We start from the raw sequence: 18,450 nt of genomic DNA on the forward strand, positions 1-18,450 counted from the left end.
TCCTGTCCATGCTCTACCTGCATCTGACTCCACTGTCCTCCAGACATACATATCTCAGCCCATTAATTTCTTCCCCTTTTTCTATTTTCATTGTCTTTACACTAGGAAAAGAAGGCAGAGGGATAATGAAATCCATGGGTTTATTTGCTCAGTCAAAAGGCTTATTTTGGTGCAAATCCTCATTGGATGAACATGTCAGAAGAAGCCCTATTCGTTTAGTTTTTTTGCAAAAAAATGCTCTATTATACATAAATAGCATAAAATAACCTATCGCTTTTATCAAGTTCATAAATTAAATTTCAATATCCTTTTGAGGCAAGAGAATATTTTACTTTAAAGATCCATCAAGTCGTGTAGTTAACACCACATAAAAGCTTTTATTTGCACTGGTAAAAAATAGAATTTTATATTTCTAATTGTACAGTTTTACTGGTGGGAACTGTAAATACAACTCCTGATTATTTTTAATAGCATTATTACAACTACTGTATAAAAAAATCCTTTTTTTTTTTCTTTTTAAACGTAGAAAAAGTTCCCCCAGAAGAACCATGAAGGAAATTTTAATCAAAAATCATCTTTCAGTCTAAATTTTAACTAGTTGAGCATTTTTTCTCCCAGTTTGGAGGACTCACAACTGTGCTCTGAAAGCACAGCTCTGCTTCAGATAAATAAGGTACAGGACTGCACCACTATACTTTTTTTTATGTATTTTGCACTATAGGATCTCTACTCTCCTCCTCTTGTAAACAACATTGTCACATTTTGGTGAAAGAAAAGAAAGTTTTTTTTTAATTTTTTTTTTCCTCACGAATGCACAGTGCCCAATATATGGTTTCTGTTGTCTTTCACATCTTTACATTGTGGCACCCTACTTTCTATGAAGGGGTATAGCTGAATTCACTAAAAGGCTGCAGAGCTTTTTGATCTTCTAGGGTATGACACAGCATTAGAAGAACAGAACAGAGATGCCGAGGAAAAAGAACAAGAGACACAGAAGATTTGCAGAAGATATTATGATAAAAATAGAATATTAAATACCAGGACTAGTGCAGCTGTCCAAAATACATGCAAGATGCAACTAATTCAGGAACCATCAAATATTCTTGCTGTGATATTTCTGTAAATTCAGGAATGTTCATATACTTCATGACAACAATTTCCATTTATTCAGTTTTACCATGTGAAAACAATCTAAACTTTTGCTATATACCAGGCTCTGTTTTTGAAGAAGTATATAAATTCCCCAAAAATTTTTCAATTCCTTGTTTTACAAATCAAAATCCCACACACAGTGAGTATTTCACAACATGCAAGAAGTAGTGGTGTATGGTAGCAAGTTAGTAACTTATACTTTCAGTAATGTAGAGCGGTAAGCCCATGGAGTTATCCAAAGAACTGTGGTATACGTGGTAGCGGGTGATAACAATGAAAGGACAAGCCATTATGGCAGTGTGATGAATTGGTTCATCATTTGTGATTTCTGTCCAAATCTCTACCATTTTTACAAAAATATTTTTTACTCTGCTCACCCATTTTCTCTCCTGCTCGTGTCCCGCTAAGTAGCTAAATTAAAATTCTGTAATGGTATCTTCAAGATGGTATCTAGATATGTTTTTCCAAATGGAACCATGCATCAGAATTCACTAGACAAAGCCTTATTCTAGTAAAGTGATGATCACATCATCATCTTTTCCTTGCCAAAGCATTTCACCTTCAAAATGAACCAGACCATGTTTTCTGGCTCTTAACAAGATTCCCACTACTTTATTGGAAATAGTCACGTATGTTTCAAACAGCTGCCCGAATGTCACACTCACATGTCCATCTTCTCCCACCTCTCCAGTGTTTCTAATGATCAAGCACAGCTCTTCTACTTCCTTACCCACGTGTGAGTGAGCATCTTTCCCTCTCTTCTCTGTCTGAGACCCTTCAGGGGGTCTTCCGTAGGTAGGATCTCCTCTGCGAGTATGCACAGATTTAGACGCAAGTCTGTTGTCGTTGCTGAACGGGTTCTTTCTCTGATACTCAATGTGATCCTCTGCCCAGGTCTGCCAACTTTTTCTCAAGTCCCCCACCGCACTGGTAGCTTTAGCACTCTGCCCTTTATCTTCTTCCATTTCTTCAAAATGTTTTGTGGCACTCAAGCAGAAAACGAATCAATGACTCGTTGTAACTGTGGTTCCTGGGTGCACTGTCAACTGCGAAGGAAAAACAACAAATCAGCCTGATAGGTTTTGGAAGTTTTGCCCGAATGAAAGGGAAGGCTGCTGAAAAAGATGTTAAATAACCGAAGATTTTGTGAAGTCCACCCATAGTTCTACATCAGTGAAGACAGTAAAAGTGATTCAGCTGAAATTCAGAAGTAATTTTGTAGCACAGGGTAGTAAATTATGCTTACGAGGTTACATGATGCTTACAAGGTTACAGGGCGCACCGCCGGTCCCGCAGCTGCCGAGCGCACCCCGCGGTGCTCACTCTTCATGCAAGGATGCCTTCGGAGGAACTTTCTCCTGACAGCCGGCAGCCCCGCAGGCTTCCCAAACAATCCGAGGCGGCGCCGGGCGACCCGTCCAGCACAGGCTTGCAGCCAGGCGAGAGGGAGAGCCCTTCCCCGAGAGGCAGCGCACCAACCCGCGCACAGGGGCGGGCAGCCTTCCCTCCGCCTGCAAGCCCAGTAAAGGTGGACAAGCCCACGCCGGGCCAGCGAGGTTCCCGCAGGCTGTGGGAGGCACCAAGCACAGAGGGCATCATCTGGAGCTCAAACGCCGATATGCGGTGGGAGCAGCGGGACGTTCCTCATCAGGCACTGAGAAGGGATGTAGACACCGAGTCAGGGAGGGCGGCCCCGTCTACAAAGCCTTATTTAGCGAAGAAGACAAACCCAGAATAGATAGTTCTCCCTTAAAAGGCTGCGCTGCGCAGCAATGTCTGCCAGGGAAAACCTGCAGGCCGGCCGCGGGCACGGGAGCTGGGGGGGGGGCAGGTGCCCAGCCGCTCCAGCCCCCGGCTGCCCGCCACCCGTGCGGGTCGGTGCAGGGGTGATGGGCTGCCGGTGCGGTGTGTAACTGACGAAGTAGGGACAGGCTGTCACACACCGACAGAGATCCGCCGGTGTCAGAGCCATCTGATCTTCACCTGTTGAAAGACACGAACTAAAGTTTCCATCTAGCACATTAGTAGAGCTGATACTTCTCTTACAGATACCTGGAGGTAAAAGCTGAGGATTAGTGCTGTTTTTTCTATGGGAAAATGGACAGAAATGCAAATTCTGAACGATTTAGTAACTGCATTATAGATTAGGCATTTCTAGATTTTAAAAACACTGGGGGTTTTGTTTTGTTTTGTTTCGGTTTTGGTTTTGGTTTTGTTTTTTTAAATAAGGTTTCATGGGTACTTGCCCATGTTGATGCTGTTGCATGTGAACCCCGCCGGCAGTGACAGAGCTCCCTGAATGCCCCAGCAGGATGTGCAGGTTACAGTCAAAAACCACTTGTGTTGCCTTTGGATGTAGAACAGTGCACGGGGTGAGCAAAGATGGCAACACAATGGCTGTAGAAGAGAACTGAGAAAGATAAGCAGCAGAACACATTAAATAATGGCTTTTCATTCATGGTCTCTCACTTTCCAATGGAAACTCATGATTGTCATATGATCTTCTAACTTTTTTTTTTTTTTTTTTTTTTTGTGAGACAAGGGTGGTTAATTCCAGCTTCCTGGATAATTTTCAATTAGAGCATTTTGTGTGCTTAAAATTCCCTTGAAAGCTAAAAAGAATAACTTTTCTTCCTTTCTCTCCCTACAATGGTTACACAATGTTGTCAACATAAAATGACTCCCCAACTCCACATTAACAAACCGCTTGATTCTCCTCACTGGCAGTACAGGAATGTATGTTAAGTTTACAAACACAGCATCTGAAAAGCACTTTGTTTTAATGTCAGCATCAAATGCTCTGTTTTACTTATACATACACTTTCAAACTATGCTAGGTAGCATATAGAGACTGCCAGCAATTTTGCATGGATCCTCAAGTCAAAAGCAGGAAAACCCAGGGCATTAGTTAAATTCTTCTGTAGAAAATAGTATCACTGGAAAACTGAGGCATTCACCTTCTGGGAACAGTCAGCAATGCTCTGCAGGTAAAGTAGTGCAGATAAAGTAAGCAAAAGCCAGTCTCAAAGAGATTATGCTTAAACAATAATACCAATGACCCCAGCTAAAGAGTTTCTAAAATGGAAGCTATGCAGCTGGGAAATTTAAAGTGAGGCAGATTGGAAAAATAAAAGCAGACTTCTTCCACTAAATCTCTTTCAGGAATCCCAAGATTTTGCAAGCAATCTCAGTCTCATGGGGTTTGTCAGCAGCTCAGCAATGTGTTTGCTGCTGGATCTCTGCACTCAACTGCTGAGGTGAACAAGCCTGATCCACATCTACCCCTTTCCTTTGTCCTCTGGGAAAGTTCATGTTTAGCTGCCAGTTCACATTTAGATTGCTTTCTTGTTAATTGTCAGGGCTAGAGCTTCCTAGCAAACCTCAGTTTTGATTGCCGCAGGAAGAGAGAACTTGGAGAAGCTGCAGGACAAGATTATGGGGATGCATAAAGGACAGGGCCCACGCAGCGTTCACTGGTCATGAGCAAAATCTTAGCCTTCTAGAAAAAAATCTGTCCCAAAATCAGCACAGAAAATACAGAACACTGTTCAGTGCTGAGCTGGCCTGGTCCTAATAAAAAGCTTACCGAAATCTGGATAAGCCGAACCTTTCAGCTCAACGTAACAGGGAGATCAGTGGGCACGGGATTATAGTTATCGAGTCTAGATGTTAAACAAAACAAAATATAAGCTGCAATACAAAAAACTTCCCCTCCTCAGCCCTGCTGGACGGTCACACCTCTGCTCCTTTCCTGGGAATCTGTTTCTCGTCCCTGTCAGCTCCTATACGCACCCACGCCGCCGGCGCTGACCTCCTCCCCACGGAAAAGCGAACGTGAGTCCTTTGACGTCTGCTAATGGGTAACGGTGCCTAATGCCCCGCTCGGCCGCCGGCGGCGGGACCGGACGGCCCGGGGCAGGAGAGGCGCAGCCAGGCGGGCAGCGCCGCCACCGCACCCCGGCACCCCCGGCACCCCCCGGGTGCGGGTGCTGCTGTACAGGTACGTGCCGTGCCGTGTGAAGCAGACACCAAATACTAATTAAAAGAACGATAACAACGCGAAATAAACACTCGTTAGTCAGGAGCGCAGGCAAGTACCGGGCCCCGCGCTGGCGGCCGCTGCTCCGCACCCCTCAGCGGGCCGAGCGGCTGGAGCGCCCGGCCGCAGCTCTGCGGAGAGGGGCGGGCCGCGGGGCGCTGCAGGGGGCTCGCTCGGTCGCACAAGCCGCGGCCCGGCCGCCAACGCCGCCTCCCCGCCGCGGCGGGCGGGCTCCTCCCGCCGCTGCCGCTCCCGCCTGGGCGCTGGGCCCGCCCGGCGGCGCATGCGGCCCGGGGAGGCGGGGGATGGCCGGACATGGCGCTGGCGGGTGCCGCGCTGCGGCGGTACCTGCTGCTGCTGGCGCAGGAGCACCTCGAGTTCCGTCTGCCGGTGAGCGCCCCGCGGGGCCGGGGCCGGGACCAGGGCCGGGGCCCGGGCCCGGGCGGCTGAGGCGGGGGCCCGGGCGAGGCGCTGCCCTCGGGACCGAGCCCGGGGTGTGCCCGGGGGGCGGCCTGGCGCCGACGTGGCCTCGCCAGCTGCACGCACCGGGAGAGCCGCCGGCGGCCGGGGTGCGCCCGGGGCCCCTTCGCCCGCCGCTGCCCGCGTCCCGTGGCAGGCGGCTCCCGGGAGCGGGGCTGCCTCTTCGCCCCTCGGCCTGGCAGCGGGCACAGGCGGCCGCCTCCAGCCCGCAGCCCGCGGAGAGAGCCGCTTGGCGGCGGCCTTACGGCAGCACTTGCCGTGCCGCTTGCAAGGGCCTTGGAGCTGGGAGAGGTGGCCAGCAAAGTACCTGGGGCTCCAGATAAGAAATGGAAACCGGGAAGGGTTTGCAAAATGTTTTTAAGGTCTTGTTTGGTGACTTCTCGATTTGCTTAAGCTACGCAGCCGCTCCCTGGGGTGCGGTACCAGAGCGGTTGGTGCTGCCCTGGCACCACGCGCGAGCCTCGGGCCGTCCCACCTGGTCACGGAGCCGCGTGAGGCCGGAGGTGCCGGTGTCTGCGTTTTCTGGCGGAAGGCACGGGGAGCTGCGAGGACAGGGCTCCGCTGAAGTCCCAGGGCCTGCTGCATGGGCTGGGATGGAACGGAGGTCTCCAAGGCCTTGGCTGGTGTCCTGGTTGGGGGCATCCTGGTCACGAGCCTCCCTCCCTCCTCGGTGTCACACTGGTGGGATCAGGCATGGGAGCCAGCCAGTCCTGCCTCGAGTGCTGCGGTCTGCTTCTCATTGGCGTGTTTGTGCCAGCTGGCTGCGCAACTTGAGATGCAGAGTTTGTTCCCTGTCACTAAATTGGTTTTAGCTCATCAAGAGGTATTCACAGAAATCATTCCAACAAAAAGAAATTGTAACTTATCTGAAGCTCCCAGGTGTTTTTTATGAGTCCCAGTTGTTTTTAATGGGTCTTTGGTATATGTCTGGTTTAGCATACACTCAATTTTCGTGTTTACAAGAAAACCTTTTTGTTTGTAGCTTTAACTTGTGATTTTTTTCCCCCATGATGATTTACAGAGTTATTACACATTTTAACGAGTTTTGATACACTAAGTGCTCTTCTAGGCACCATCTGGAAGAGCTACTAATGTGCTATCCAGGGAAGTATGTTGTTTGTGTAAAATAGTGCTGAAATGTATCTATTTTGTTACAATTGGTAGGTTATCATTACATGTTCTAAAATATTTAATGTGTGTTGCATTATTTATTTTCCTTGTTTTCATTAAGGCTTTCTTTCGTGCATTGCTTTTTACTGTCTGCTTTATGGGACTGGAACATGAGTTTGTTTATGATCAATCCAATTTTTCTCTAGGCAAAGTCATCCGGTAAAGTAAAAAAAAAGATGATATATACGTAACGTAGAAAGTTTTTCTTTTTTCAGCAAGATTGTAGTTGCACTTGGTTAATACAGCTTCTGAAGAAAGCAGTTCCATTTCCCTTTTCTTGTACTCTGATGACTGCTCAGCCATGTGTTTGGCTTTGCGATGAGTGGCGTTAATGACCTGGTTTGTCTGAAAACTTAACAAAATGAGGAAGGACAGGTTTTTTTAGCCAGATCAGCTGTCTGTTCTCCATCTCTACACACCTGCGTATGGGATATGAGAGGTCAGCTTTTCTTCTGGTGGTGGTGCTGGATCACAACAGCTGAAGGTGTTGAAGTTCATATTTGTTGTTCAGTGTCTGTAAAATAAAGTTCTTGTTTCATATTTCTTAGCTGATAAGAAGCCATGCTCTGTTGTCGGGGATCTCGCTTTGGTTAGGTCAGATACTGAGGGGTAACATCAGGCAAACTTTTCCAGCACCAGGTATATCTAAAGGACAAATAGATGCATGTCAAATGTTTTTTTTATCCGTACCTTCAGGTAGATCTGTTCCAATGCTTCACTGTTTTTACTCTTGGAAAGGGCCTTCCCAACCTCTCATCCGGAGCGCTGAACTTGGTGCTCTTGTCTCCTCCTTAGTAAACATCAAACCCAGATTCTTACCTTCCTTTATCACAGGAACCTTTAGCATGTGTGGAGGTTATGATTGCATTTCTCTCCAAGCCTTTCCTCACATGGTGTGTTTTCTCCACTTCTCATTCTTGTGACTTTCCTGTAGGTAACATTACCTACAGTGTGTGGAGATGCCACTGACTGAGGTTTAAAACCTCAGGTGGTTTTGCTGTCCCATGACCATACAGTTAAATAGTTTGGCATAAACTTTTATTCTCGTGCAGCAAACCCCCTGTTTTTTTTCCAGTGTTTCTTATGTTCTTTCTGTGCAAATGAAAAGATGGAAGTGAATACGGTAATGTCCCACTAAAGCCATGTGCTAGTGTTGTGTTGGAGTTTTCCTCCATTTTTTGGGATACTTCACGGTAATCTTTTTACTTACCCACTCGGTTCAAATCTAAGCCAATATAAAAATTTGGTTCTGTGTTCTTTTGCCAGTAATGTTCAGTCTGCAGCGTGTCATTTCTAGTGAAGGGGCTGAGTGAGAAATATCCTCCAATGTTTACCTCTCTTTTCCATTCAAAAGCCTTTTTAGTGGGTGGTTTTTTTTAAATTATTACTTACTAACTTGTTTCTTGGAGGCTTGCTGTTTTGTGTGTTCAGTTTACAGTCTTTGATTTGGTTTACTCTGGAAAAGACACTTATGGAAGAAAACTGTTGATATATCTGTAAAGCAGAGAGGTAAGAGAAAAGGAATTGATGCTCAGTGCTGGGCCTAGCCCTGAGTCAGTGTTGCTAGTGAAACATTGCTTTTACATGAATTAGAAAAATAGCTTAAGAGTAGTTAGAATAGTACTTTAGGAGGAATAACATTGTGAGAGTGTAGGATAGAACAGTAAAGATTTTGATGAAAGAGAAAGTGCAAAATTGTGCTATTTGATTACTGAAATTTGCCTAACTTAATCTTACCGTGTTGTATACTATAAAACTTTTCATAACCTAACCATAGCTCATTCCTTTGCAACTGAACTCTGAGAAAGGTGATCAGCTGCTTTTATAGCAGGGAGGTCTAATTTTTTTGAGTTCATGAACAGTATGTACAAGCTGAATTTAATTGTGAATCTCTGCCCTGTCCACACAACTACTTCAAGAATGCTTCGCTGTTGATTCCCACAGTAAGTCAGTAATAAACACTATTCTTTCTTCTGTTGCTGTCTCTGACATTTTGTTGGTAATCCCTATGGAGGTTACCATCTGCATTAGAATTTACGGTATGCTGCTTTTTTTTTTTTTATGTTTCTTTAAAACATTAGTTAATGCTTCTAAAGCTTGACCTTTATATTTTCTCTTTAGGAAATAACATCTTTGCTCTCGCTTTATGGTGGACAATTCAGCAGTGAGCAGGAAATTCGTGTAAATGTGAGGACCAAATATTTTACTTGAATGCATGTATGGTATACGAGTATGTTTTTTTAATAGCATTTTTATTTAATGTGGGTAGCTGAATGAATTTTGAAGTTTCTTAGGAAAATAAGGAATCTTCCAAAAATGAGCACTTCAGTCTCAGTAGACTTGGAACTGAGTAAAAGGTGCACAAAATGCACCTTGGGATGTCTTCCTATAACAGTGTGAAAAGAAACAGTGCCATCTACTGAGAGGCTCTCCTTTCTTTTCAGAACAGCCGAAACACAAAACATTCAGCAGCAGTCTGAATTTGGTGTTTGCCTCTAAATCAATGGAAAGTGTATCTAGAAGAGCGAAGCTAGGAAGCTGTACAATTCTGATCTCAATGCTTAGTCAGAGAATGTTACAGGGTTTTAGTTACTACTTGTGTGTTTCATAGTGTTTTGAATCTTTAGAAGATGAAAAATCTAGAGAAGCATAAACAAATAATAATGTTTTACCAAGTCAAACATATGGTGGGAAAATGGAATACCTAATAAAATTTCTCAGCCATTCAAGCAGAGTATACAGTTTTATCCTCATGTTCTCTGTACAATTCACAAATCTATCTTTTTTTAATCTTCAGCAGTACATGTCCTGTTTTTGTAGAACAGTATTGTGTAGTTCTGTAATCCATGAGACATCGTCCAACTTGGTATGTGCATCACTTATCTTCTCTTTATTTCAGTCTCCATTTTGGATTCTCAATATTCCTTCAGAAGAGATGGCAAGGGGACTAATGAAAAGGACAGTATGTGCAAAGTAAGAGGTGAAAAATATTGTAAATGATAACATAGGCAGTGGAAAATTGTTCTGTATTGTGGCAAATAGTAATTTTGTATGGAGTATTAAAATAAATAGTCTCTGATTGCCTCTAGAATTGAGGAGGCATTACTGGAGCCTGTAGGACTAATTATGTAGCATGCACATCCTCTTTAGTGTACGATCAGCGTGGGGTCTTGAGTTGGTGTTCTTTACTTCAGAGCTAGTACTTGTCTTGTAGTGTCACTGATATTTTAGTCGCCTTGAATAACGTTTAGTTAGTAGCTTGTTTTAAAATGTGTATGGAATTAAAAGATAAACCCAGTGATATGTAAAAACTGAAAATCAAATTTGGAAGGGAAAGATTGTGTCACCCTCCTAGTGCTGGTATCTGAGCCCTCAGCACAGACCATTGCAGCAGAGGTCCCTCTAGAAAATTCAAGAGCACAGGAATATGCCAGGGAGTTATTGTTCCAGCTGCTTTTGTCCTTTTTAGGGGTGTCTGAATAACATGCTTTCCAGCGAGGCTTCAGAGGTACCTCAGGGGTATGGTTCAGGTTGAGAAGCAGCATAGCTGTGGTGTGGTGCTCTGACCATAATAAATTTGTGGTGCCTGTGCTGTCTTGTTCAGAGTTTGGGTGCCTCTGCAGGGTGTTGCATGGTCCCTGTTGAGTGTTTGTTGTGTCAGGTTTTCAGTTCCACCTTACAGTGACTTGGGCTGTCCACTCTTGCCTAAAGAAGCCCCGTGTATACAGAATTGTCCTTAATGACAGTGTGTTTCCAATGGTGATAAGCTGTACTGCACTTCCAAAAGCAGCTCTGGACAACTAATGAAGTAAAACATGACGAAACCGCTTGCGGATGTTCCATACGCCATGCTCTCTCAGCTAATGTATGCTTGTATGTCAAAAGCCTAACTGGCCCATGGCTTTTTCCCAGCCAATTTCTGTTTGTGGGGAGATACGTTAGTTTTAGAGTAAGATTGCTGGAGTGTCTCCATTGCACTGCTATCAATATTAAAAGCTTTGAAGCATACATTTATCTAAATAAAATCTCCCTACCGTTTTGTGGTTTTTTTCCAATACATATGTAAATGTAAAATTAAGAAGTGGGCCTGAAGGTGTTATAAGAGCTTCTCCAACAGTTGAATAAAATTCAAAGATGAATATTCGGTTCTCTCTAGTACAGCCTATGATGTTAGCATTTTCATTGCTCCATCGATAAATAAAGCTTAAATTATCACAGTAGATGAATCGAAAGCTTTAGGAAAAAAATTAGACACTTCAAACATGTATGTTTTTTTCTGGGTAAATGCAGGTTAGAAATGAAGCGTTAAATAATTTATTCGGCAAAGGAATACTTTAATAAAATAGCTTACTGCTGGGCCTAGGTGTCTGCTATTGTCACTTAGTAAAATGTAGTTCTCTCTTATTTTTGTTTGAGTGAGCTAAACCGGTTAACGTTTTGAAGATTTTCCTTCACGATTCGTCTTTGAAAAGGTACCACATGGCACTACTTATCCTTAAAGACTGTGTTTACAGTGCGTCGCAAGTGTCTAAAAATATATGCAGATATGCAGTGACACTAGGATTCCCTTACTAAAAGGATTTTTTTTTCTTTGATATGGAAAGGCCACTCGTTTGGGATACTTGAATGCTGGGGGAAAGGCTTGTGATGTGGTGGTGTGCCTTCCTTACAGGGGCATTGGTTCTCTGATCTTCCAAGTCAATGCTTTTCTTAAAGCTAGCAAGATGGAAACAAACGGACACACAAGAGTGTAGGAAGACAGCGTAATGTTTTAACATCTGAAAATGTCAAACATCATAACTACATCTTAAAATGGGACAGAACCTCTGATGAGGTCATTCTACGTAGGATGTTGCAGTTTCATGGTTTGTGTTACTCCAGGGCAATGTAACACTTTGAAGGTCTGTTCTTGACCTTTTTCAGCCTTCGCTTACCCCATCAAATTAATTTTGTCTCATCTACTAGTATCACTGTGTGTCAGAAAAAGGTCTGGTGATGTCCAAAGGTACTAAGACTGAAATTTACCTTTTAGTATAAAAAAGCATCATCAAAATATTTGTTTAGGATTAAAAATAAGTGTGTCCCTGTTAAGAACAAAATTTAAGCATGTGCTAAGAGTTAAATACTGCACTTCAGTGCTCCATGAAGCAAAAGGACTAAATATGTAAGGCATTTCTCCCCCCCCCCGTGTGACTGCAGTCTCAAAAATGTTGTGATTTCAGGTCTATATTTGAACTGTGGGGTCATGGAAGATCTGTGGGGGAGCTCTATGCAACTTTGAAGAACTATCCAATGGACAAGATGGTATGCATGTAAAGTCTGGATAATATGGTTACTTAATCACACTGAATAGCACTGTGGCTGTACTAATGAAAGTATCTTTGCCTTTTTTTCAGCTTCCATATCTACAGTCGGACTCTACTTACAAAGTACATATTCATACATTTAATAAAACACTGACTCAGGCACAGAAAATAAAAAAGATAGATGTAAGTAGACTTTTGAGAAATCTTTGATTTAATTTATTCATGTTGTTCTTATTGCATGCTATCAGTTTGGGTTTCCTGAAGATCTTAAAGCAGATTACAGCTTATCTCTTATCAGCTCTAAATGAGATCTTTGTGTCTGAATTAATGTTCCCTCAAAATTCATGACTTTGTGGTTGTTTTTTTCTAACAGACCATGTAAGGCATTTACAAAGTCAAAGAAATATCATGGCTGATTTCAGCCCAGTGTGCTGGGGAAACTAGCTTATTGCCCAAACCTGTAAGATTCAAGTGGCTAGAGTTAGGTGCTAGGTTTTTGGAAAATCTGTTAATTGATCTCCATATTAGGCATTTATTGTTGCAGAACATGAAACAAATTACTTCATTTGCAAGCTGTGGATTGTGTGCTGATTTCCTGTTCTGTCCTTATGCTCTTGTCTGCTCTTCTCGTCTCCTCCTAACTGTATCAGTATTTTAATTAGGATTTTTTTTCTAAATTACTGTTAATATTTGCTCTTTCACATTCTATTTTAGCAGCTATTTATTCTATTTACTTCATTTACCAAGACTGAAATTGTCTGTATTAATAGTAGCTACCCTTTCCCGTTTGTTTGATTTTTGTGTACATGAAATAATGCTGAGTATGTAAACTGGTGTAGCTGCACATCGCTAAAATTTTAAATCCCATTGTTCATCGTCAGTGTTCTTTTTATAACTTGAAAATTGCACAATTAATGTGCACAGTTCGTTTCCTCTAAAGTTGAGTTTTGTTCAGTTAATAAAAAATGTTATGGTTCCTGATTTCTAATCTTTAATTATTTGGGCTATCTTTATTTACAAGAAAGACATTTCAGAAATCCAGAGGAAATTGAGAATATACTCTTAGTACTAAACTATCATTTCTCAAGTGGAATTGTCGTTTGTTTTTTGGTGTGGTTTTATATTTATTTCATTTTTATTTTAATTTTATTATTGGGTATGTATTTAAAAAAATTGACCTTTTTTTGATTCTGTTCTTCTTTATTGTATAGGCCCTTGAGTTTCTGCCATTCAAAGGAAAAGTCAATTTAAAGAATCCAGAACACATCTTCTGGATTTTGGAAGATTATGGAATGGACCCTAATAATGTTCCAGAAGAGCCCTTTCATCTGTATTTTGGTAGATGGGTATGTGAGTACACTTGCTTCAGTTCTTATGAGCTTGTATTTTCAAGAGAGTGTTCTTCAATTTTAAATGTAAAAAACTGTGTTATGTTTTAATAGAAACAGACAATATAATTATGGATGAATCTTTCACTGCATAATACACTGATGCAAGTCTTCAAAGTCCTTATTGTGACTAGAAAAAAAACAGGTTAACTGAGCAATTTAGAGGTGGGAAAAATTGAAGTTGTATCTGGGAACACACCTTATCTTGCCCTCCACTGAGGAAACTACACAGCTGTGGTGGTTGTGGGCCCAGATGGAGCTAAAAGCACCAGCAGCTTGTTTCAAAAACTGAAAAATGTTTACAGGAACTGTAGATGGCTCGTGGCCCTGCTGTGTTGCATCAGCCCCACTGGAGCAATCTGTACGTGCTTAAGTAACCCTGACAGGCACCTCCACAGAAAGGTCCAGATTGATCCCTGAGGCTTTGGACATCAGCAGGCCCAGCCCACTGAGGGGATGCTGACAGTGCCGTGCTCTACAGTAGGAACCCCATTCAAAAACTGTCTGGAGCTTGTAATCTCAGGTCTTTACTACAAATGTCCTTGAGTGTATGCACTCCAAACCTGCTGCGTTATTAGGATATCCTGAGGAAATCTGGTCTTTTATTTTTTTATGGCGAAAAGGTGGCTCCCCAAAGGACATCTTCCAGAATTACACCAGCCACTGATAGGAATATGTGCTTGAAATGTCTTGAGTCAAGTGCAGCTGGAAGGTTGTACAACCACTACTGGGGTTGTACAGCTATGGTCAGGGGATTGGGTACAGAGAATTTAGAGGGCCAAGTGATCTATTGGCACCTGTGAGTATTCTCCATGGCTGTGATGAATGTGAAACACCCCGGGCGATGTGGCAATACTGCAAAACATTGCAGCTGTTGTCCCATCTGTGCTGGGTTCCTGAAGTGTTTGAAAATGAGTAAACCAACCTGAAAAAAATAGGCAAGTATATTTTGTTTACCCGGTAAGACTGATGTTGACCAGAGCTGGGGAATAGAGTTTTTGAACATGTTTGCTTCCAGATTGCTTTGGTAGTCTTCAACATATTTTGGAAGTTTGATGTAAAAATGTTAGCATTTGGTCTTTGTTTGTTTTTCTAGTAAATTCTAATGTATCAATGCTATCCTAAATTTACATTTTGAGCATGACAGAAACACCAGTGAAGATGAAAATTCTGTAAGACCATAAGCGTGTGCATGTGTGTATGCACTTGTGTGTTAAAGTGCATTCCTACTTGTAATTTTGAAACTCTTCTAACTCTGAATTGCCAGGAACTGTTTTTCTGATATCTAGAATAATAGCAAAGTTGCTCTAATTGTTGTTTCTTCAGAAGAATTTTCTCTTTAAATTATTTACATATTTTTGACCTGTGTCTTGAAGAATTTATCTAGGTGTTGAACCGATATGTCTGTTGCTTGGAAAGAAGTCTGTTGTGTTTTCAGGTGGCAGTAAGCAAGGTGATGTGTTATGAAATGAAGAGTTACCTGCTTGTTGGATGGTGTGACTTAAGCAAGTTTTAGCCTGTCAGCTTATATCTTGTATCTAAGACCTGACAGTGATTTTGAATGTTTCAACAGATTGCAGATGGTCAAAGAGAACTTATCGAGTCCTACAGTATAAAAAAAAGACACTTTATTGGAAATACAAGCATGGATGCCTGCCTTTCTTTCATTATGGCAAACCATGGGAGAGTAAAACCCAATGATGTCGTATATGATCCCTTTGTTGGAACAGGTATATATATTGGGTTTTTTTTTCTCTACTGGCGGGAGAAACTGGGAGGTTCTGTTACTGCCAGCACCATGCTTTCACCTGGTACAGCAGCTTCTGGTGCTCAACTGATTCTTGAGATAATACCAGAAGCAAAATGGTGATTGTGAAATGACTGTTTTGTTAACTTGAAAGGGATTTTTGGGGAAGCAGACCAGCTTCAGAAGATATAAACAGTTTGTCGTACACTTCTGACACGTCTGTCTTCCCTGTGTTATTTTTTTTAACATTGCTTAAACACCGGTTCCTGTGTGTCATGGACTGCTTAAGATCCAAAGTGACTTAAGAACTGAAATTTGGCTAGAGCGCTTCCTACAGCCACTTTCAGAATGTTACAAGGAGCAGCATTTTTTTAGCTGATCAGAAGAGTGCTGAGGGCACTTCTGGGCATATAATGCAACACAGCGATAGTCAGGTCATAGCATTCAACAGTGTTCCTTGTAGTCACACCTTGTCATCAGGATAATTTTATTTGCACCATGCGTTCTCCTTCAGCTGAACTTTTCTTAGTTAAGCCAGGAGGGGGAGCTTTAATTCCACATATTACTGTGTAGCAGAGATGTGCTTAAGGGAAACTCAGCTGTTTTGGAGGTGAAATAGAAGATCTTTTGTGTCAGGTTGCGTCATTTAATCATACAAGAGTATCTTGTGTTAAGCTACCTATAGCAGTTTCTTGAAAAGCATAACAGTTTCTGACCTGGATTTTGCTCAACTTTGATTAAGAAGACCATGTGTGAGATGCATACAATTAAAAATACTTACATTATGGGAAGATGAAGAGAATTTACTACAGAAATCACTGAAGAGAAGTTAGGGAGAGAGAATTCAACACTACAGGGTCACTAGTAAGACAAATTCTTATTGGCATGTGACTTCTCTGTACCATAGAAAACAAACCAGGGATATAATATTTTCAGAAACACGGCTTCAGTGAACTGTACATTTTTGTATTAAATTTTTGTTCATGTATGATCTGATTTTTTGTGTGCATAATAATGTCCTATGAAATTTCCTCCTCTTCCTTGTGCTTGTGTTCCTTGCAGATGGGTAGTACTCTTTGAAAAGCTGAGGAAATTACTCTACTTTGTCTCTAACTTGTTTATTTCTTTCCCGTGTCTATAGTTTTGTGTCTTTTTACAAAATCTGCTAAACCTAAATCACAAAAAATTCCGATACCATTCATTCTCTTGGGAGTGAAAATTCAATTAAAAAAAGGAAGAATAAAGTCAGAGGAAGAAAAATCACAGAAGTGGTGAAGCTCTAGAAATTAAAGATAAATGTTAAGTCATGTTTCAGGTCAAGAGGTAACATGCAAAATTGTCCCCAAATTGCCTAATGATTTGAATTGCAATTTTTGCGGTTTTATTGCACTAGACATCTTTAACACACAAGATTGAGATTAAAGGTACATAGGGGCACTGGAGATACTTGGGTGGCATGCCATTTGTCGGTAAAGTGTATTTATGACTAAACAACTGAACAGTGGCTTTTGCACCTACTTTCAAGCCATCCTTCTTTGAATTTGACCTTAAGAAAAGAAATTTCATATGATAAAGTTCATTCTTAGTGACTGCAGACATCTAGGCTAGGATCCTAATCAGCAGAAAGAAACCCCAGGAATTTCAATTGTCTCTTGAGGTCCTTTAGAGGGTTTTCAAGATTCAGTGCAACAGTGCCCTGCCACTGGAATTTTGGGAGGTAGCTCAAAGTTGAGAGTGATGCAGTAAGTTTGAGCTAATGGGTTTGGAAAGAACATATATTCAGGATCTGAGGACGATTTGGAAGAAACTTCAGTTTAGATTTCATTACTGGTGCAACTTTAATACCTGGATTGGTTTCTTACTCTTTTTTTAAGCTCCAAAGGTAAATAATACCAAATTAGAACAGCCTAGCAAAGTGGTGCTTGCTTGTTGGAAACAAAATTTTTGCTGGATGAGTCGAATCACAAGTCTTTCACATTCATGTAAGAGTGGGCGATTAGAATTTGTCCTTGGAATAAAAAATGCTTTTGACGAGGGTGGTTTAGGAGACTTGATTCCCCTTTTTTGTAAAGCAGAATTGGAATGGCCAGGATTAGTTCTGAGTTGTAAAATGTAATTTACATAAACTGTTTAGATATGCTTTCCTCAAAGTTGGGCAGAAGGAAGCCTGGAGGTTTCTGGAAGAATAAATGAAGACTTTCACCTGAATACTTTATACTTCCCCCTAGACAATCAGTTTGGGTTATCTCAGTGAGCTTGTTTGTACCTTTGGAAGATGTTTGTCCCTGCTTTCCCTTTTGCCGATTAGTGATACTATGTAATTGCAAATGACAGGAATTTTTTCTTTAACATTCTGGAGGGTAGTGGCATGACTAGACCCTCATCTATGCTGAAGAGGTGGGGGAAATAGTGTACCATAGAAAAACATAAAGTTCTGTGCCATCATCATTCTGCTAATAGTCATTGGGGTCACAATGATTCTCTGATTAACCCTTTGTATACATCAGTTTGATATAGTAGGTCAAAGGGCTGGCCATATTAGAGTGTTTAAGTATTCGTGCACCTTCTGTGTGAACAGAATTGAACTAGTGCCAGCTGAGATATATTAAAAGCTGTAAGTTCATGTTTTCCTAACTTTTTTCCCTGTGATTAAAAACATTCTTAGATGGGCAAAGTACTTTCTTCTTACTTTTTTTATAGGACTGGGTGGTATGCCATACTTGGGGTCAGGGCTAGCTAAATTTGTCTTGACCCTCTGGAGGTACTGCCCATCTGTTCTGAGGGATTGCAGCCGAGAAGGGAAATGGGTGACTCCTCTGGGGTGAGTAACCTTGCTTTTCCCTGATCCATTTCACAAGAAAAAGCAGAGGAAATTTTTTTTTTTTTTTTCTCCCTCACCTTCAGTTTTGGTAGAGATCATTAGCATATGATGTAGGAGTTTTCTAGTGCCCTGAGGTGGGATCTTCAGCCTGTGCACACAGGGCATGTTAGGGATTTGTCAGTGCTGAGTGGGTGGTGCGGGGCAGTGCAGCCACTTGAGATGCTCCTCTCTGTGCTACCAGTGAATAGGAGAGCTGGTGTCACCTGCACATCCAGCTTGCACAGCGTTGCCTGTGCTGGTCAATTCTTTGTCCTGCAGCGATCACCCCTTTATTTTAGCAGGGCTGT

The 18,450-nt window shown here is 42.0% G+C and overlaps 1 protein-coding gene and 1 long non-coding RNA gene across 12 annotated transcripts in view; one reads left to right on the forward strand and one right to left on the reverse strand.

Moving 5' to 3' along the window:
* Nucleotides 1-1,140: 1,140 nt before the first annotated feature.
* LOC114012047 (uncharacterized) lies at nucleotides 1,141-5,436 on the reverse strand. Of its 7 annotated transcripts, XR_003554249.2 has the most exons (4): nucleotides 4,891-5,432; nucleotides 4,739-4,814; nucleotides 2,418-4,133; nucleotides 1,141-2,198 (listed from the first exon to the last, which is right to left on the reverse strand). It is a non-coding gene; the product is annotated as an uncharacterized LOC114012047 (long non-coding RNA). The 7 variants fall into 7 exon arrangements; XR_003554248.2 differs by having other exon boundaries at nucleotides 2,418-4,814; nucleotides 4,945-5,436; XR_003554247.2 differs by having other exon boundaries at nucleotides 2,418-4,814; nucleotides 4,891-5,436.
* TRMT11 (tRNA methyltransferase 11 homolog) overlaps nucleotides 5,428-18,450 on the forward strand; it is a 28,754-nt gene continuing 15,731 nt past the window's right edge. For 2 of the 5 annotated variants that reach the window (XM_055809662.1, XM_055809663.1), the window contains exons 1-7: nucleotides 5,428-5,581; nucleotides 8,963-9,028; nucleotides 9,741-9,814; nucleotides 12,064-12,145; nucleotides 12,238-12,330; nucleotides 13,359-13,493; nucleotides 15,109-15,265. In XM_055809662.1, coding sequence (XP_055665637.1) covers nucleotides 5,507-5,581; nucleotides 8,963-9,028; nucleotides 9,741-9,814; nucleotides 12,064-12,145; nucleotides 12,238-12,330; nucleotides 13,359-13,493; nucleotides 15,109-15,265 — 682 coding nt within the window. In that variant the 5' untranslated portion in view covers nucleotides 5,428-5,506. Of the gene's footprint in view, nucleotides 5,582-8,364; nucleotides 8,785-8,962; nucleotides 9,029-9,740; nucleotides 9,822-11,294; nucleotides 11,314-12,063; nucleotides 12,146-12,237; nucleotides 12,331-13,358; nucleotides 13,494-15,108; nucleotides 15,266-18,450 lie in introns of those variants that run through there. The other 3 variants (XM_027786095.2, XM_055809664.1, XM_055809666.1) reach the window with 3 other exon arrangements.

Source organism: Falco peregrinus, chromosome 7, assembly GCF_023634155.1.
Source record: "Falco peregrinus isolate bFalPer1 chromosome 7, bFalPer1.pri, whole genome shotgun sequence".
NCBI lineage: Eukaryota > Metazoa > Chordata > Aves > Falconiformes > Falconidae > Falco > Falco peregrinus.